Here is a 21,558-nt window from a genome sequence, read left to right as displayed (position 1 = left end):
TGTGTATAAGGTGTATATGAAACATAAATGAATTGTGTGAATGTACACACATTGTTTAATGCACAAAGTTATTAAAAGTATTGGCTATAATTACCTTCAGGCTGTGTGTATAAGGTGTATATGAAACATAAATACATTCTGTGCTTAGATTTAGGTCCCATCCACCATCATATCTCATTATGGTATGCAATTATTCCAAAATACGTAAAAATCCCATATCCAAAATACTGCTGGTCCCAAGCATTTTGGATAAGGGATACTCAACCTGTATTAGAAGAAAAGAATAAATGATCTTATGGAACAGGAGCTCCTTTCCTGTGCTGCTACCTCCAGCACAATTTTTCAAACTGGATGGGATGGGATGGGGGAGGAGCTAGCTGTGCATATTTATTTTATTTATTTATTTATTTATTACATTGTGCTACCTCCGGTCTGCATCCTTCACACCCCAGCTGTCTAGTTCTCCAGTGTCCCCTAGTGGATGGTAGAGAAAAATCATTAGCTCCCTCATACCCACCAATAATTAATTTCTACATCATTAATTAAATTTATATTCAATAAGTAGCTCAATATCAAAAGGTCCACTTCTTAACACCAATATTATAAGTTTGCTGAACTATATTTAAGACCACCCCCCACCCCCATCCAACTTCCCCAGCTCCAATTACACTTACTAGTTGCTGATATTCACTGTGGCTCTGTGTGTGCTCCTGCAACAGGATTCAGTCTTGTGAGAAAGAGGAATGCAACTTGCTTAATGTATTGTAGGTGCAAGCTGCTGGCACCCCTTGCCTCTTCCATTATAGTACCCCTAGCACCCGCGGGGCAGTTGACAGTCTAAGCGAGAGGTGAGGAGCAGACAGTGGAGGGCTCAAGACAGTCCTGCGCTGATTGCAGCAGCCAATGACTCCGTGCACCAAGCAAAGAAGGGGAGGAGAGAGAACAGGGTGTGGGCGCACTGGCTGCATCACACAGCACCTGACATGTCAGTCATATGACTGTCAGTACTGTGGCCAGCCACCACCTTGCCCTGGACCAGACTAGAAAGTAGCACCATAGTGGTAGCTGCTGCTTCAGGTGCTTATTGTTAGGGGAAGGTGTAAGCTGGGACAATGGATGAGAGGTGACCCCTTCAGGGCTTTGACCTGGTGGCAACCACCTCCATCTGTGCAGCACTCATGCCCAATTAGGGCAACAATTGAACTGCATCGGTTGCCCATTAATTAGCTCCACCTAAAAAAAACAATTGAATCGCCCCCAAAATAACTTTCCTAATTCCTTTTGGGGGTCATTCCGAGTTGATCGCTAGCCGTTTTCGGTCGCTGCGCTACGACCAGGCCAAAAAAGTCACTTCTGCGCATGCGTATGCGGCGCAATGCGCATGCGCGTCGTACTATTACAACAAACGATGTAGTTTCACACAAGGTCTAGTGAAGCATTTCAGTCGCACTGCTGGCCGCAGAGTTGATTGACAGGAAGAGGGCGTTTCTGGGTGTCAACTGACCGTTTTCAGGGAGTGTTCGAAAAAACGCAGGCGTGCCATGAAAAACGCATGCGTGGCTGGGCGAACGCAGGGCGTGTTCGTGACGTCAAAACAGGAACTGAATAGTCTGAAGTCATCGCAAGCGCTGAGTAGGTCTGAAACTACTCTGAAACTGCACAAAAATTTTTTGTAGCCGCTCTGCGATCCTTTCATTTGCACTTCTGCTAAGCTAAAATACACTCCCAGTGGGAGGCGGCATAGTGTTTGCACGGCTGCTAAAAACAGCTAGCGAGCGATCAACTCGGAATGACCACCTTTATCTGATCTTATGCTTGCAAATTCTATAATTGTAGCTGTCCGTCTTGTATCAGGGGAAACGTTTTTTTTTTTGTTTGTTTTTTATTCTCAAACAGATTTCATACATTCTGCTTCTGGAATACAGTTCCATGTTTCTAGAAAACCTTTTGTTTTTCAACAAAAAAATGTCCACAAGCTGAGCTTTGCTCTGGGTCCACCAATCTTTGAACTGCATTTGATATTGATGCACGCAACATATTGACAAGGCTTTGAACATTTAATGCAGTTAATCCTTGCTTTCTCTTTTCAGTCAATCGCATCTGCAGATATGGATTTAAATCAGATCGATGCCTTTCTGACAGCCCAGACTAAAAAACAAGGAGGAATCACGGTGGAGCAGTCTCTGGTCATTGCTAAGTTTTGGAAGAACCACAAGAAGAAAATTCGTGAAAGTGTGATTAGTCACAGCAGATGGGAAAATACTGTGAAGAGCCTGAAGTGGAGGATAGATTTAAAATCCCAGTCCAGGAACACAGATCAAGTAAACAGTTCTGCTGCCATTGTAGAGATGGAGATTGGAACAAATGACAAGGTATTGTACATCTGCACTTATCAGTGTTTTCACACACAAAAAGCTTCGGAAGCAGATGGTGTGAGTCATTAATATGTTGTACATCGTGATGTTTTCATGTAATCTGTTCTCAGACAGATCTGTTACTTACTGAAAGGCATACACACACTGTTTGGTTTTGTGTGCAAGCCATCCTTTTTGTTTTATTAGGATTTTTCAGGTTTGCTAGTCCATGCTTTTGTAATTTTGATGATCATTTTTATAGACCAAGTTAATCCTTAGATGGGTTTCTTGAACGTGAATCCGAAATTGCCACAGTTGATTTAATTTAACCATGGATATCCTTAAAACCTGGACTGTAATGGCAGAGTTTTGGAAACTCTGCATTCGAGTATTTAACTGCTCCTTTGCAGAAAACTATACTAATATTCTGCCTGTTTAGAACACTGTCCTATTGGGATCTGAGATTTCAGCAGTTAAGCTGCTGCGACATCACTTTCTCCATCCCTTTGTTAAAATAAAATAAAAAAATTGCACCAATTCATAAGGAGGTTTTTTGTTTGAGTGTACACTGGCTCCCTCTGCAAAAAAAACAATCGATATCCACCTCCCTCTTATCGTGGTAGCCTGATAACGAATATATTTAGTTGCATGTCAGCACTTCAGTTATTTTTGATGTATTATTCAATTCAGTAATATAGGGGTATATGCAATTGCCGGCGAATCGCGGCAATTTTTCGCCCGTTTTTTAATTCGACCCAATTCGACCGTCGAATTCCGGCAAGTGGGTGCCGAAATTCAACATATTCAATAAAAAACGGATTCGACAGTCCCGCTGTCGAAAAACGGCCGATTTGACGGATTTTGATCCGATTTTTAAAAAACGGGAAAAAAGGTAAAAAATCCGAAAAATTTTTGCGTGGGGTCCCCCCTCCAAAGCATAACCAGCCTCGGGCACTTCGAGCCGGTCCTGGTTCTAAAAATCCGGGGAAAAAACTGACAGGGGATCCCCCGTATTTTTAAAACCAGCACCGGGCTCTGCGCCTGGTGCTGGTGCAAAAAATACGGGGGACAAAAAGAGTAGGGGTCCCCCGTATTTTTTACACCAGCATCGGGCTCCACTAGCTGGACAGATAATGCCACAGCTGGGGGTCACTTTTATACAGCGCCCTGCGGCCGTGGCATTAAATATCCAACTAGTCACCCCTGGCCGGGGTACCCTGGGGGAGTGGGGACCACCCAAGGGCCAGGGGTGAAGCCCGAGGCTGTCCCCCCCCCCCCCCTCCCCCATCCAAGGGCTGTGGATGGGGGGCTGATAGCCTTGAGAAAATTGAAAGAATATTGGTTTTTCCAGTAGTACTACAAGTCCCAGCAAGCCTCCCCCCCCCGCAAGCTGGTACTTGGAGAACCACAAGTACCAGCATGCGGGAGAAAAACGGGCCCGCTGGTACCTGTAGTTCTACTGGGAAAAAAATACCCAAATAAAAACAGGATACACACACCGTGAAAGTAAAACTTTATTTCACACCTGCCGACACACATACTTACCTATGTTGACCCGCCGACTGCCACGCCCCCCTCGTCACTGAAGAATCCGGGGTACCTGTGAATAAAATTATACTCACCTGATCCAGTGTCCAGATTATAATCCACGTACTTGGCCAAAAAAAAAAACGAACACCCGGACCAGGCGGACTGAAAGGGGTCCCATGTTTACACATGGGACCCCTTTCCCCAAATACAGAGACCCCCCCCGTGACTTCGTGGCACTCACCTGATTGGCTCTTTGCGTCTAAACTCAGACGCGCATTGCACAGCTCCCTCCATTACTTTCAATGGTGGGAACTTTGCGGTCAGCGGTGAGGTCACCCGCGGTCAGCCGCTGACCGCGGGTAACCCCACCGCTGACCGCAAAGTTCCCACCATTGAAACTAATGGAGGGAGCTGTGCGATGCGCTGTCTGAGCTCAGACGCGCATACAGCCAATCAGGAGAGTGCCACGAAGTGGCGCTTCCTGATTGGCTGAAGAGACCTTTCTGTGACAGGAGTCACGGGGGGGTCTCTGTATTCGGAGAAAGGGGTCCCATGTGTAAACATGGGACCCCTTTCAGTCCGCCTGGTCCGGGTGTTGGTTGTTGTTTTTTTTGCCAAGTACGTGGATTATAATCTGGACACTGGATCAGGTGAGTATAATTTTATTCACAGGTACACGTGGATTCTACTTGGACAAGTGGACAGAGGTCGGCGTGTGAACATAGGTAAGTATGTGTGTGTGTCGACATGTGTGAAATCAAGTTTTACTCTCACGGTGTGCGTGTCCTGTTTTTATTTGGGTATTTTTTTTCCAGTAGAACTACAGGTACCAGCGCGCCCGTTTTTCTCCCGCATGCTGGTACTTGTGGTTCTCCAAGTACCAGCTTGCGGGGGGAGGCTTGCTGGGACTTGTAGTATTACTGGAAAAAACAATATTCTTTCAATTTTCTCAAGGCTATCAGCCCCCCATCCGCAGCCCTTTGATGGGGGGGACAGCCTCAGGCTTCACCCCTGGCCCTTGGGTGGCTGGGTGGGGGGACCCCTTGATTGAAGGGGTCCCCACTCCCCCAGGGTACCCCGGCCAGGGGTGACTAGTTGGATATTTAATGCCACGGCCGCAGGGCGCTGTATAAAAGTGACCCCCGGCTGTGGCATTATCTGTCCAGCTAGTGGAGCTCGATGCTGGTGTAAAAAATACGGAGGACCCCTACGCTTTTTATCCCCCGTATTTTTTGCACCAGCACCAGGCGCAGAGCCCGGTGCTAGTTTTAAAAATATGGGGGATCCCCTGTCAGTTTTTCCCCCGGATTTTTAGAACCAGGACCGGCTCGTAGAGCCCGAGGCTGGTTATGCTTAGGAGGGGGGACCCCACGCAATTTTTTTTCTGATTTTTACCATTCCATTTAAAATAATAAAATAAAATAAAAAATAATATTTAAAAAAATATATAAATAATACTTGTGCCTCCAAAATAGACAAACCAAGTACCTAATCCCTTCTAATATAAATAGATATGCTATTACCAATAAAAAAAAACACCAAAAAAAACATTTTTAAATTTTTTTTTATTAGATTCCGCCACCAAAGTGTGGCGGATTGAAAATGACGAATTTACTGTCTAAAAGCACTGTTGTCGAATTTCCAAACTTCAATTGAATATACTTTTGTCGAATTGCCGCATTTGTACCATTGCAGAAATGTCGAATTTGACAAATGTCGAATTTCAAAAAGTCTAATTTGGAAAGTACGTTTTTTTTTTACGAAAAGTACTGAATTGCATTGTCGAATTTTTTTTTTTGGGCGAAAATGTCCCGTTATTCGACATTTTCGGGAATTCGACCGCAATTGCATATACCCCATAGACTTTAACATATATAATTTTCAGGTTGTGGTTTTATTTGTACAATTGGTACTTGGTAGCATGATCTTGGGGAGATCTACAGTGTTGGTTGCTTATAGTAACAGGAACATGGACTGACCATTGGAAGGCTGGTTTGGTTTACAGTAGTTTAGAGCTCTGATAGACAAAACACAGTGACCCTGTTTTACTAATAACATGTACCCCAGTCCTGGAATACACGTGAACTCCTCCTAGACGTCCAGGGGTCATTGGCTATTGTTAAATTTAAGATTAAAATACTTTGTATTGATCTCATACAGCTTGTACTCAAGGGTTTGTTTTGTGCTTCTACGTTCATATGTAGACACAGCATTGGTGGATGTGTTCCGTCTTTTTGTTGTACAGGTGGAGTTAGGGGTATTGATACTCTCCAGCTGGACGGTCTCCATCGGAATCTGTGTCTACACCAGTACAACCATTTATTTTTTAGCAGCAGATTTTGTTTCTTTACTTTCTCGTATGTCCTAGACTCTAGAGGATACTGGGGTTCCATTTAGTACCATGGGATATAGACAGGTCCACTAAGAGCCATGGGCACTTTAAGAATTTAATAGTGTGGGCTGGCTCCTCCCTCTATGCCCCTCCTACCAGACTCAGTTTAGAAAATGTGTCCGGAGGAGCCGGTCACACTTATGGAAGCTTCTGAAGAGTTTTCTGCATTTATTTTATATGTTTATTATTTTCAGGCAGGACTGGATGCCACCAGCCTACCTGCTTCGTGGGACTTGGGGGGAGGGGAACGGCCCAACCCCCCAAAGGGTTAATGGTCTTATTCCCCGCTGTCAGGACACTGAACTCCTGAGGGAACTATTTGCAAGCCTCACCACGGCGAGCGTACATTCCCGCAGCACGCCGCCACCCCTAACAGAGCCAGAAGAAAGAAGCGTGGCGAGTACTAAGCCGGCGTCCTGACTAGCGGGTCACCGACCATTATGGCGGCATGAGGGTACGGAGACGCACTGCTTCTAACCGGGGCGGAATGCGTCTCCAGACACGGTACACGGCTGCATCTCAGTACACTGTACACAGTACCCACACTGGCAAAAACAGCCTTAAAAAGGTTTTCTCTCCATTTTAGGCAACAGATTTACCTCAACCAGTATAAAAGAAAGTGTGAAGACCGCACGCCATTGATGGGGCGGTGCTTCACTATGAGAGGATCCATCAGCTCACCAGCGCCATTTTCCCTCTACAGTGGACACAGACACTGACTGACTGGGACGCACAGCTCCTCCAGTGTGACTCCAGATTACCTCGGCGGTACCAGGGGGTCATAGCAGGGGGGGAGCGATTATAATTGTACTAAGTTCCCTATCGGGGTACTTAGTCTGCGACCCGGCTAAGCTTGGCATTAGCGATAAGGGCGCGGTGGGGGCTGGCTCCAAATTACTCTGCATCTCCCTGAAGGTCTCTTTGTGGGTTAATTGTGCTTAACCTTTCCCTGTGTGTGTGTGTGTGTACTGTCACATTTACATTGTCAGGCAAAGAGTGTGTTTCTTGTACAGCGGAGTGTTCCTCTTCACCAGGGGGCTCACTACTGGGCACTCAGGGCAGTGCACCTTCCCAGAATAGCGGGGCTGAACCGGAATGGGTTAATTCCATTAAGGGAATGATCTCAAATATTTCTGCAAAGCTATCCCGCAATGAGAAAGAGACGCAATACTTAAGACAGACTGTGGATGAATTTATGAATAGAGACTCCGTGGGACATTTACTAAGCAGTGATAAGAGCGGAGAAGTGAGCCAGTGGAGAAGTTGCCCATGGCAACCAATCAGCACTGAAGTAACATCTATAATTTGCATACTATACAATTATACAGAGCTGCTGATTGGTTGATGGGGCAACTTCTCCACTGGCTCACTTCTCTGGTCTTATCACTGCTTAGTAAATGTCCAACACAGTCCCCAAACCAGCATCTCTATCCCCTCCCATTTGTCCGCAAAAACGATCTCTGTCACAGGGAATTGAGGCTCTTATAGAGGCTATCAGAGAGGTTCTGCAAATTCCTGATAAGGTGTCAGAGGAGTGTGAGGAATCTTATTTTAATGTAAAAAAGAAGTCCTCAGTCACTTTTCCTGCGTCAAAGGAATTGAATACTCTGAAGAACCGTGGGTAATTCCTGATAAGAAATATCAAATCCCTAAAAGGTTGCTCTCATCTTTTCCTCTGGAGGATAGGAAAAATGGGAAAATCCACCGATAGTGGACGCATCAGTCTTTAGGTTGTCACGAAAAATTGTATTGCCTGTCCCTGCTGCAGCCTCCCTAAAAGATACGGCTGATCGTAAAATTGAGACTACACTCAAATCATTGTACACAGCTGCTGGGGTGGCCCAGAGACCCATTATTGCATGTGCGTGGATCACAAAAGCCATTGCTAAATGGTCAGGTAACCTAATTGAGGGGTTAGATTCCTTGTCTACTGCAAACTCTGCAAACTTTATGGTGGAAGCCATAAAAGAGATTGGTTTGCTTAATGCACGCACCACCGCTATGGCAGTGTCAGCATGCAGGGGCTTGTGGCTACAACAGTGGACTACTGATGCGGACTCCAGGAAAGGCGTGGAAGGCCTACAGGAGAGGCATTATTTGGAGACTAACTAGACAAATGGATCTCCAAAGCTACTGCGGGTAAGTCCACGTATCTTCCTTCCGCAGCTCCCCCAGCCAGGAAAGCTTATTAAGCTTCAAATTTACAGTCGTTTCGGATAGCCAAATTTAAGGGAAAATCCAGAGGTGCTTCTACAGCCTCCAGAGACGCAAGAGGTAAACCACGCAAACCAGCAACTGCAGGTGTTCAGGAACAGAGCTCAGGCTCTGCTTCCGCAAAGCCTTCAGCATGACTGTGGGCCGCGAGGCCTGGAGGTCTGTCAGGTGGGAGCCAGACTACAATTCTTCAGTCACATCTGGTCAAGTTCATGCCGGCATCGCTGGGTAATAGATCTAATTTCCCAGGGCTACAGACTGGAGTGCCAAGATCTTCCACCTCACAGATTCTTCAAATCAGGCTTACCAGCTTCACAAGAGGCAAGTATAACTTTACAGCAGGCCATCCAAAAACTGGTACAGACTCGAGTCATTGTTCCAGTTCCACCTCATCTACATAACAAAGGGTACTATTCCAACTTGTTTGTAGTACCGAAACCGGACGGTTCGGTACGACCAATTCTGAACCTCAAGTCCTTGAACCTGTTCTTCATACCACGTTCACACTGCCTTGAAAAATCCGGGTTATTGCACGTGAACGCGCAGTAATCCGGGTTTATGTGCAGTGTGAACGGGATCCAGGACAAATTCCCAGGTCGTCTGACCCGGTATTTCAACCCGGGAATAAAGAATACCGGGTCAGGCGCAAGTGTGAACGGTGTTAATAGTTCCCGGGTCGATGCGATCCGGGACCCTTTAACACTATTGGAGCAGGCGGTGCTTGTAGATCATCTGATCTCCAAGCGTCCCCCCAGCATGTGACCCGGTGACGTCATCGACACGGCAATATGCCGTGTCGGGGACGCCAGTCTGAACGGGGTCTCACGCGGGTTGCACCTGGGAAGGTCTCGTGCACGAGTCCCGGGTGCAACCCGCTCTTGTCAGTGTGAACATGATATAAGAGTGTTCAAGGTCAAGATGGAGTCTCTGAGAGCGGTGATCTTAGGTCTGGAGGAAGGGGAATTCCGTGTGTCTCTGGATATCAATGATGTGTACCTTCACATTCCGATCTGGCCGTCTCACCAGGCTTATCTACGGTTTGCACTGAAGGACTGGAACTGGCCCTGCCATTTGGTCTCTCCACGGCACCTAGAGTGTTCACTAAGGTGATGTCAGAGATGATGTTTCTACCCCGCATACAAGGAGTGAACATAATTCTGTACCTGGACGATCTTCTGATAAAGGCGCCGTCCAGGGAGAGGTTGCTGGACAGCATTGGCCTTTCAACCAAACTTCTCCAGGATCACAGGTGGATTCTGAACCTTCCAAAATCTCACCTAGAGCCAAAACGGAGGCTCCCATTCCTGGGAATGATACTGGACACCGAGTCGCAGAAAGTGTTCCTTCCATTGGAAATGCACTGGTAATCCAGTCGATGGTTCGGGATGTCCTGAAGCCAACCCGGATATCGGTGCATCTATGTATTCGCCTTCTGGGGAAAATGGTGGCCTCTTACGAGGCGCTTCAATACGGAAGGTTTCACGCAAGACTCTTCCAGCTCGATCTGTTGGACAAATGGTCCGGATCACATCTTCACATGCACCAGAGGATTCGTCTGTCGCTAAAAGCCAGGATCTCCTGTGGTGGCTACAGACCTCTCGCCTTGTCGAGGGTCGGAGGTTAGGAATTCAGGACTGGATCTGTTAACCACGGACGCAAGCCTCCGAGGTTGGGGAGCAGTCACCCAGGGGTGCAGTTTCAAGGAAGATGATCAAGTCAGGAAGTTGTCCTTCCAGTCAACATTCTGGAACTCAGGGCCATATACAACGCCCTTCTGCAGGCCTCTTATCTTCACGATCAGGCCATTCAGATCCAGTCGGACAATGTGACGGCAGTGACGTACATAAACCGACAGGGCTGAACGAAAAGCAGAGCAGCAATCTCCTCTGGGCAGAAAAAAATGCTATGACGTAGTCGGCGGTCTTCGCTCAGGGAGTAGACAACTGGGAAGCAGACTTCCTCAGCAGACACGACCTGCACCCGGGAGAGTGGGGTCTTCACCTGGAAGTGTTCAGGTGCTTGACACGTCGGTGGGGATATCCACAAATCAACATGATGGCCTCTCGTCTCAACAAGAAGCTCAAGCGGCATTATTCCAGGTTGAGAGACCTACAGGCAGTGGCGGTAGACGCTCTGACGACTTCATGAGTCTATCAGATGGTGTACGTGTTTCCTCTACTTCCTCTGATCCCAAGTATTCTCAAAAGAATAAGAAGGGAAAAGGTTCAAGCAATCCTCATTGTTCCTGGCCAAGAAGGGTCTGGTACGCGGACCTTCTAGAGATGCTTCTCGAGGATCCATGGCCTTTGCCTCTTCGAGGATCTTCTGCAACAGGGCCCGTTCGTCTATCAGGACTTACCGCGGCTACGTTTAACGGCATGGAAGTTGAACGGCTGATTTTAGCCAGAAGAGGGATCCCTGATAAAGTTATCCCGACTATGATCCAAGCCAGGAAGAGGGTAACGTCTAAACATTACCACCGTATTTGGAAGAAATACGTCTCTTGGTGTGAGAGCAGAACTTATTCTGCGGTGGAATTTTACCTGGGTCGTTTCCTGCTTTTTTCTGCAGGCAGGTAGAGGATACTGGGAGCCCACCCAGTGCTTCGTTCTTTCTGCACGGTTACTTGGTTAATTATTGTTGGTTCAGCGTTTGCTGTTCCTGTTTAAAGTTGGGTTAGTATAGCTTTCCTCTGCTTGTGTGTGCTTGTTCGGAATCTCACCACTATCTTTATCCTCTCAAAGTATGTCCGTCTCCTCGGGCACAGTTTCTTAGACTGAGTCTGGTAGGATGGGCATGGAGGGAGGAGCCAGCCCACACTATCAAATTCTTAAAGTGCCCGTGGCTCCTAGTGGACCTGTCTATACCCCATGGTACTAAATGGAACCCCAGTATCCTCTACGGACTACGAGAAAAGGATTTACCGGTAGGTAATTAAAATCCTATTTTTTGGTACATACACTGTAATAATCCTGCTCACAAGTGTACATCTGTAGGAAAATAGGAGTTTAGTGAATAAGGGTAAATACCACAGATAGTCTAGTGGCCAAGTCAAAATACACTGGGAGAGAGTACTTAGTGGGCTATGTGACCCAGTGATGTAGCAGTGTTGGTTTGGGGATCACTAGGCTGTCTGAATATAGACTGAGAACACGGTTTTGCATGTTTTTTTCTTAGAACTTAATAAAATGTAAAAAGTATTTTTAAAAATATATTAAACTATATTTTATTTAAAGAAAAATATAGCTAGGGGATGTTTTGCAGCCCCCCCTGTATTCATAGGCCCTTATTATAAAATAATACAATTATAAAATAACTTTCCACACACCATTGGCAATAGACCCCTTAGTGGTCTTAAATACTAATAATAGTACCCCCCACCCCCCTTTTAGTAGTAAAAAAAAAAAATCCCTCTCCTACCCTGTGACCAATTTTTTTTTACATTTTCATTATTTTACCCCCCCATCAGCATCATTTTAACATTATTTTACCCCTCCCCTACTAATGATAGATCCCTCCAGTGAGTTACCCCCCAACCCCATGGGCATATACCCTTCCTCCACCTGCAGAGCTGCAGTTGATTAGCCAAACTGTGCTTCCCGGCGCATACGCTCAAGAATGCCAGTCGATTCTAGAAGTGACGTCGGCAGTCGCAGATTGAAAATCTAGTCATGCGGTTCTAATTTAATGTATTTGGCATTAGAAGGGTGATAACATACAAAATTACATTAATTTATTTTTTGTCTTGGGATATACAGGTTGAGTATCCCATATCCAAATATTCCGAAATACGGAATATTCCAAAATACGGAGTTTTTGGAGTGAGAGTGAGATAGTGAAACCTTTGTTTTTTGATGACTCGGTGTACACAAACTTTGTTTAATACGCAAAGTTATTAAAAATATTGTATTAAATGACCTTCAGGCTGTGTGTATAAGGTGTAAATGAAACAAAAGAATTGTGTGAATGTAGACACACTTTGTTTAATGCACAAAGTTATAAAAAATATTGGCTAAAATGACCTTCAGGCTGTGTATATAAGGTGTATATGTAACATAAATGCATTCTGTGCTTAGACTTAGGTCCCATCATGATGATTTCTCATTATGGTATGCAATTATTCCAAAATACGGAAAAATCCGATATCCAAAATACCTCTGGTCCCAAGCATTTTGGATAAGGGATACTCAACCTGTATTAATTCTTTTGTCCCATGTTGTATATGCAATAAATCTTATGTTCTTACATAAAAATAAAGATCACATTTTATAGCGCTAAAATGAATGAAACCCGGCCTAAGTTAGATTGGACTTAATCTAATCAAAGGCAAGATAGTTTCTTCTCTCAGTGTCCGTCTGTTCTCTCTTTGTGTCCGCTCTGCTGTCTGTGTCAATTTGCATTTTCATGAAGAGTTTTTGACAAATTTTTCCAAATACTGTAAGAAACATCATGCCTGATGTCACTATGCACCACCTAACTAATAGACCACTGACTGTGTGATCTGTTGCTATGAGCACGGAAAAATTTTTAGGCGGCAGCCCCCCCCCCCACCAGCCATTGGTGCCCATAGCATCTGCACCGTGATACACCACTGTTTGTGTGCTAGGAACGGGGCGTATAATGAGGAAGCTTGAGCAATGGAGGAAGTACCCCTTAATGGCTGGCACCTGTAAAAGCTCGCTGCCTCAGGTAGTTCTGCCATTGTTTGTGTGCTAGGAACAGAGCATAAAATGAGGAAGTACCCCTGCATGGCTGGCACCCAGAGAAGGTTGCTGCCTCAGGTAGTTCTGCCACTATTTGTATGCTAGGAACGGAGCATATAATGAGGAAGCTGAGACAATGGAGGAAGTACCCCTTAATGGCTGGCACCTGTAAACGGTCGCTGCCTCAGGTAGTTCTGCCACTGTTTGTGTGCTAGGAACAGCGCGTATAATGAGGAAGTACCCCTGCATGGCTGGCACCCAGAGAAGATTGCTGCCTCAGGTAGTTCTGCCACTATTTATGTGCTATTTTGCAAACTTAATCAATCTAGATAGTAATATTAGAACACTAGTACATGATACCTGTAAGCTTTCATTTGGAAGACCCAACAATAAATTACATTGCCTAGTGTAGTATTATAGGGGTTGTTTGCTCTGGAGACCAAACACTGTTGTGTACCTTTTATAAGTGCTAAGTATCAACTGTAACACTTTCTATTACCCCCGGGAATTTGCCTTAATTGTCCTTGTGGGAGTGTACACCCCCCCCCCCCCCCCCACTCGTCTGCGCGAATGAAGCCCTACATCACTTGGCCTTATGCATATCCGACATAAACAAAAATAGACACCCAGACTCTGCTTATAGTGCTGGGCAGCTTCAACAGAACTAACCAGAGCAATGAGCTACCAAAGTACAAACAACAAGTCACGTGTCCCACTAGGGAAGGGAGCACCCTTGATTACTGCTATACTACCCTACAGTCTGCCTTCCGATCTGTCCCGCATGCTGCACTCTGCCTATCTGACCAATAAACACAAGAGAGGTGTTATTCACACCCCAACTCCCGGCGCAATTAATTAATTTAATTGTTTAACTTCAGCTGCACACATTAAAGGATTAGCTAAATCCTCAAACAGTTGTATTAAAGAAAAAGGAAAAACAATGGTGCGCTTAAATTTAAACCATTTGTAATTATTTATATATATATATATCAGTAGGTGTCCGCTTTCACTCACCACCGAAATAAACAACAGAGAGTCTGCCCTGATTTATATATAATTATTTTACTCAAATAAAATGACACACATACATGAATAACTAAAATTCTGTATATTCCACACACTATAATAGAAGGCAGATAGAATCCACTAATACTGAAAGAGCTTGGCAGCAACAGTATAGTTGTATTATTGGCAACAGTGTATATGAGTGACACTAAACTGACTTATCCAATCTGTTACATCCAATTGTGTCACAATGAATATAAGTACTGTAACAACTGCCAATATGTATCACATGCAAGTCTCTCACATCCTCCTGCTACTGGCGTCCCAGTGCAGAGGATTGATTGCTGAATTATTACCCGACCTGCGGGAATGTCCAGTATAAGAATGCACGCACCCGGAGGAATACAGATTCTGTATAGCTTCAAACTGTAATGCTTACCGCCGGTGAGTAGTTTGTTAATTTCAGTCCTGGCGGGCAGGTGGATCGGTATGATACCAGTACACTGTTTGCAGTGTGACCGCTGAAATATGACATCATCTCCCTGTCTGTCTGACCACACACTGACGGAAGGATCCACACGCACTGAGCCGCTGACCGGAGTTCCCGATTGTCAGCCTGCCAGCACCTGAGAGTGTACTACCTCCAGCGGTCTTAGTACAAGCGGCGGCTCTATCTCAGACGCTGATCAGAAAAACCCGCTGTCCGCCTGCCAGGACCTGAGAGTGTGTTCTCTCCAGCGGTCATACTACAAGCGGTGGTTACATCTGAGACGCTGACTGGAGCTCCCGTTGTCCGCTTGCCAGGACCTGAGAGTGCAATATTTCAGCGGTCACACTGCAAACAGTGTACTGGTATCATACCGATCCACCTGCCCGCCAGGACTGAAATTAACAAACTACTCACCGGCGGTAAGCATTACAGTTTGAAGCTATACAGAATCTGTATTCCTCCGGGTGCGTGCATTCTTATACTGGACATTCCCGCAGGTCGGGTAATAATTCAGCAATCAATCCTCTGCACTGGGACGCCAGTAGCAGGAGGATGTGAGAGACTTGCATGTGATACATATTGGCAGTTGTTACAGTACTTATATTCATTGTGACACAATTGGATGTAACAGATTGGATAAGTCTGTTTAGTGTCACTCATATACACTGTTGCCAATAATACAACTATACTGTTGCTGCCAAGCTCTTTCAGTATTAGTGGATTCTATCTGCCTTCTATTATAGTGTGTGGAATATACAGAATTTTAGTTATTCATGTATGTGTGTCATTTTATTTGAGTAAAATAATTATATATAAATCAAGGCAGACTCTCTGTTGTTTATTTCGGTGGTGAGTGAAAGCGGACACCTACTGATATATATATATAAATAATTACAAATGGTTTAAATTTAAGCGCACCATTGTTTTTCCTTTTTCTTTAATACTATCTGACCAATGCCTCGTCCACCTACTCCCTACCTATACACAGAAGCTGAGAGCGGTTAAGCCTGTCGTCAAGACTATTAAGAAATGGACCATCGAGGCTAAGATGAAACTCCAGGCCTTCTTTGACTGCATGAATTGGGGGGTCTTCGAAGTCTCGGCAACCGACCTGACAGACACTGTCACATCCTACATCAGCTACTGTGAGGACATGTGTGTACCTACCAAGACTTACCGCATTTACAACAACAACAAGCCCTGGTTCAACGCCCAGCTCAGGCAACTTCGTCGCGCCAAAGAGGAGGCCTATAGCAGTGGTGACAGACCACTATACAACTGAACCAGGAACTCTCTGACTAAAGAAATCAGGCTAGCAAAAAAGCCGTTCTCGGACAAGCTGACAAACGATCTCTCCACCAATGACCCCGTATCTGTATGGAAAGTAATGCAATCCATAACCAACTACAAGGAAACATCGAAGTCCACCACCATGCACCAAGACCTAGCAGATGAGCTGAACCACTTTGCAGGTTCATAAAAGAAGTCCCCTGCGACCCAAACAATCACCTCTACGATGCCCCGAACACCGACGGCCAACTCCAGGCACTGCAAGTCTCCCAAGAAGAGGTGGAGGCATTGTTCAAAAGGGCCAAACCCAGGAAAGCTCCAGATCCTGACGGCGTGTCACCATCTGCCCTAAGAGCATGTGCGGGTCAGCTCGCCTCCATATTCACCAAGATCTTCAACAAATCGCTGGAGCTACAGAAAGTCCCTTACTCCCTCAAAAGGTCTACTATCGTCCCGGTTCCCAAGAAACTTTTTATCATGAACCTGAACGACTACAGGCCAATAGCACGGACGTCTGTGGTCATGAAAGTGTTTGAGCATCTGGTTTTGAATAGCCTGAAAACTGTGACTGGCCCCCAACTGGACCCCCCACAGTTTGCCTATTGATTGAATCGGTGTGTCGAGGATGCAGTCAACCTGGGCCTGCACTACATTCTACAGCACCTAGACATTCCCGGTACCTACGCGAGGGTCTTGTTTGTCGATTTCAGCTCAGCCTTCAATACAATCGTCCGCACAATCCTCCACCCCAAATTACTTCGCCTAGGGGTCCCAGAAGCTACCTGTTCTTGGATAGTAGACTTCCTGACAGATAGGACACAGGTGGTGAAAGCGGGTGACTTCACCTCTCAAGCGCGGTCCATTAGTCCAGGGGCCCCTCAGGGCTGTGGCCTCTCACCCCTGCTCTTCTCCCTGTACACAAATGACTGCACCTCAGAGGCGCAATCAGTAAAGATCATCAAATTCGCTGACTACACCACCGTCATCGGCCTCATCAAGGACGGGGACGAATCGGCCTATGGACTGGAAGTAGACCGGTTGGCCAGTGGTGCAGCCACAACAACCTTGAGCTCAACCCCCTCAAACCTCTCGAGATGATAGTGGACTTCAGGAAGAAGTCAGCTAGTGCACCTCCGCTAACGATTGCTGACAGTGTTATCGCTAGTGGACTCCTTCAAGTTTCTAGGGACCACAAACTCCTGGGACCTTAAATGGGGGTCCAACGCTGACGCCACTGTCAGGAAAGCGCAGCAGAGGTTGTTCTTCCTCAGGCAACTAAGGAAGTTCAACATCCCACAGAAGCTTCTGCTCCTCTTCTACTCCGCGATTGTTGAGTCAGTACTGTGCTCCTCGATACTGGTATGGTACAGCTCCGCCAGCGTGAGGGACAGATGCAGGCTCCAAAAGGTGGTCAAAACCACAGAAAAGATCATCGGCGGCGACCTTCCCTCAGTCCAGGACCTCTACTGTCCAGAGCTAAGAAGCGGGAAACGAAGATAGTAAAGGACAGCATGTTTAACTTGCTTCCTTCAGGCAGTCATTACAGGGCTGTCCCTGCCAGGTCCACCAGAAGCCTCAAAAGTTTCTTTCCCCAAGCGGTCCGCCTGCTGAACTCCAGAACATTGCCTGACTAGACGTACATGTAACTCACTTGTGTCCCTATGTTATTCCTATCTGTCTGACTTTATTCCCCCCCCACCACACACACACACACACACACACACACACACACACACACACACACACACACACACACACCTGCTTATCTGTTACCTACTTGGCTGTTGTATAGCAAACCGAAGACAATTTCCTAGTATACGCAAGTATACCTGGCCAATAAAGCTGATTCTGATAAATGTCTGGTCTTACATTCACCAGTGTAGCGTCTATGTTGTGTTCCCTTGCATGCATCTCCTAGCTCAGTACAGGCTGTGTAAGATCCCACCACCGGCTTATGTAACAAGACAGCATGGTGAAGATGACACAGGTGATGGATACTATATATTGCTCCCGTGTGCACATTTGCAGTGGGTTATGTAGTTGTAGTTTGCTGTCACAATAAAATCGTAGTGCAAGCAGGCCGACCCACAATATAATGCATTTTTAAAAATACAGAGCTAGAAAACTGCTAATAGTATTAACACAAGCTGCTGCAGAAGGTATATGGCTCACAGTAGTAAAATTACATTTCGGGGCAAGTGTCAGCTTTGTGACATATGTTATTTGAGGATGGAAATATCCTCTGCAAAGTATAAATTGTGTCGGTTCACCTTAAGCAGCTGCCCAGTGTTCTGCCTGTGACGATACGTCGATAATGACAAACTGTATTTATATGACATAACTAAATATGCCTTCTTACAGTGGCTTTGTTGTGCTTGATTTACAAGGTGTTAGTTTAATGTTCAGCAATAACCCACTGTGAGCAGTAATTACTTCTTTACTGCATGATCTGGTTACTCTGAAAGCAATTTGTGACATAGCTAAAATAAATAGAAGATTGTATGGTATTATCAAACGATTCAGTGTCCAAGGAAAGTGCTTTGCATTTATGAACCTATTCTGCATGATGTATGAATGCCATGTTAATATAGGGCCTTTACCGCCATCACCTGAGTCATCGTGGAACTTAGGAGTCGGGAAACCTCTCATTTTTTGTTTTTGATTGTGTGGTGACACAGGTATCCGGGCTCTAGGTTGACAAGACTTAGGTCGACAGGGTTTCTTGGTCGACAGGTCAAACGGTCGACATGAGTTTATAATTTATTTTTCTTTTTTGGAACTTTTTCATACTTTACGATCCACGTGGACTATGATTGGGAACGGTAACCCGTGCCGAGTGCAGTGAGGCACCTTGCCCAAAGCATGGCGAGCGAACACTGCATTAATTTGGGTTCCCGGTCACTGTACAACGAAAAGGACATCAATTTTTTTTTTTAAAACTCATGTCGACCTAGAGACCCTGTTGACCTAGAATCCCTGTCTACCTACTTACTGTCGACCAATAGTGGTCGATCTAGACACTATCAACCCAAGTGTGATCGACCTTGCATACCACACCCGGTGACACCATGTAAGAGGCTGCTCTTGCACAGAATAACACACTGGGGAGAATACTGGCTTTGTACCTCTGGGGACCTGAGTACTGAGAAATCTGGTGTTTTTAGATGTGCAAGCTCCAGTGGCATTGAGTATGCTGGTACTTGTAGTTATACCAATGCCAACATGCCCTCGGTCAGTGATCATTGTACTTCCATAAACTTATATATGGGAACTAACTTTCCATTGCTGGCCACGCCTACTAATTTTACCTGGCACTTACTTGACAGTTTCTTCCCTAGTTAGTCATGAGGACCGAATTAGGAAAATACGCTCCTCTTGCAGATAGGGAAAGGTTATACACAGCAATGTTTTCTATTTATTATTGCTGGGACTTCAGGTTTAGCTCTGACCGCAATCAACAATGAGGTGCCCAAAATTGGGATTTAAACACAGTGTTCTGTATATTTTGATTTTCAAGTAAGTATATATGCCTATCGGGGATGTGCGGTGAGGAAAATGGCTCAGGAGGCACCGGCTAGCTCCAGAGCCAGATTTACACATACTATATGAGCCAAAGGGTTCATGTGGGCATTATACACAGGTGCAGCAGTATACAGTATACGGCTGGAAATTTGTTGAAATTTGACCAGAGATATGCGGAAAAGATAGGCAGGTGTGGCATAGACTTTATACTCTAGAGCAGGCATTCCCAACTGCGGTCCAGAAGGCACACCAACAGTGCAGGTTTTAGTGATTGATATAGAGGCTTCAGCACAGATAGTTAAATCAAAATAACTGAGGTACTAATTAAGTCACCTGTGTTCAAGCCTGGATATCACTAAAACCAGGACTGTTAGTGTGCCTTGAGGACCGAGGTTGATAAACACTGCTCTAGAGCAGTAGTTCTCAAACTGTGTGCCGTGGCACCCTGGGCTGCCTTGGGACACTTGCAGGGGTGCCTTGAGTTGGTGGTCCAGGACAAATTCAGATTATTTATGGTCATTGTAATAGGCAAAACCAGTGCTGGTGGCTGTCAATCATAAAATATGTGGACAAACAGAAGCAAATCCTGTCCCTCACCACACAACTGACCCTAAGAATGACAACACAGTTTACTTAATTTAATTTCTCTAACGTCCTAGTAGATGCTGGGGACTCCGTCAGGACCATGGATGCTGGGGACTCCGTCAGGACCATGGGGATTAGCGGCTCCGCAGGAGACAGGGCACAAAAATAAAGCTTTAGGATCAGGTGGTGTGCACTGGCTCCTCCCCCCATGACCCCCCTCCAAGCCTCAGTTAGGTTTTTGTGCCCGTCCGAGCAGGGTGCAATCTAGGTGGCTCTCCTAAAGAGCTGCTTAGAAAAAGTTTTTAGGTTTTTTATTTTCAGTGAGTCCTGCTGGCACGAAATGATGATTCTTCTGCGAAGAAGAGGCGTATTAATTATCCCTTACTTGGACGATCTCCTGATAAGGGCAAGGTCCAGAGAACAGCTGGAGGACGGAGTAGCACTAACCCAAGTAGTGCTGCAACAACACGGGTGGATTCTGAATTTTCCAAAATCTCAGTTGACCCCGACAACACGTCTGCTGTTCCTGGGAATGATTCTGGACACGGTTCAGAAAAAGGTGTTTCTTCCGGAGGAGAAAGCCAAGGAGTTATCCGAACTTGTCAGGAACCTCCTAAAACCAGGTAAAGTGTCTGTGCATCAATGCACAAGAGTCCTGGGAAAGATGGTGGCTTCTTACGAAGCAATCCCATTCGGCAGATTCCACGCACAAACTTTTCAGTGGGATCTGCTGGACAAATGGTCCGGATCGCATCTGCAGATGCATCAGCGGTTAACCTTATCGCCACGGACAAGGGTGTCTCTTCTGTGGTGGTTGCAGAGTGCTCATCTGTTAGAAGGCCGCAGATTCGGCATACAGGACTGGGTCCTGGTGACCACGGATGCCAGTCTGAGAGGCTGGGGAGCGGTCACACAGGGAAGAAACTTCCAGGGAGTATGGTCAAGCCTGGAGATGTCTCTTCACATAAATATACTGGAGCTAAGAGCGATTTACAATGCTCTAAGCCTGGCAAAACCCCTGCTTCAGGGTCAGCCGGTGTTGATCCAGTCGGACAACATCACGGCAGTCGCCCACGTAAACAGACAGGGCGGCACAAGAAGCAGGAGAGCAATGGCAGAAGCTGCAAGGATTCTTCGCTGGGCGGAAGATCATGTGATAGCACTGTCAGCAGTGTTCATTCCGGGAGTGGACAACTGGGAAGCAGACTTCTTCAGCAGACACGATCTACACCCGGGAGAGTGGGGACTTCATCCAGAAGTCTTCCACATGATTGTGAACCGTTGGGAAAAACCAAAGGTGGATATGATGGCGTCTCGCCTCAACAAAAAACTGGACAGGTATTGCGCCAGGTCAAGAGACCCTCAGGCAATAGCTGTGGACGCTCTGGTAACACCGTGGGTGTTTCCAGTCAGTGTATGTGTTTCCTCCTCTGCCTCTCATACCCAAAGTACTGAGAATTATACGGCAAAGGG

At 45.9% G+C, this 21,558-nt stretch overlaps 1 protein-coding gene across 3 annotated transcripts in view; it reads left to right on the top strand.

Moving 5' to 3' along the window:
• COMMD1 (copper metabolism domain containing 1) overlaps positions 1-21,558 on the top strand; it is a 305,031-nt gene that overhangs the window by 88,998 nt on the left and 194,475 nt on the right. For all 3 annotated transcript variants that reach the window (XR_010176200.1, XM_063918482.1, XM_063918484.1), the window contains one exon: positions 2,091-2,372. Coding sequence is in view for 2 of the 3 variants with exons in the window: in XM_063918482.1 (XP_063774552.1) it covers positions 2,091-2,372 (282 nt within the window). In the remaining variant the exon portion in view is untranslated. The remainder of the gene's footprint in view (positions 1-2,090; positions 2,373-21,558) is intronic.

Source organism: Pseudophryne corroboree, chromosome 4 (genome assembly GCF_028390025.1).
Source record: "Pseudophryne corroboree isolate aPseCor3 chromosome 4, aPseCor3.hap2, whole genome shotgun sequence".
NCBI lineage: Eukaryota > Metazoa > Chordata > Amphibia > Anura > Myobatrachidae > Pseudophryne > Pseudophryne corroboree.
Note: the sequence above shows the minus strand (reverse complement) of the source record. Positions and strands in the feature narration are given on the sequence as shown.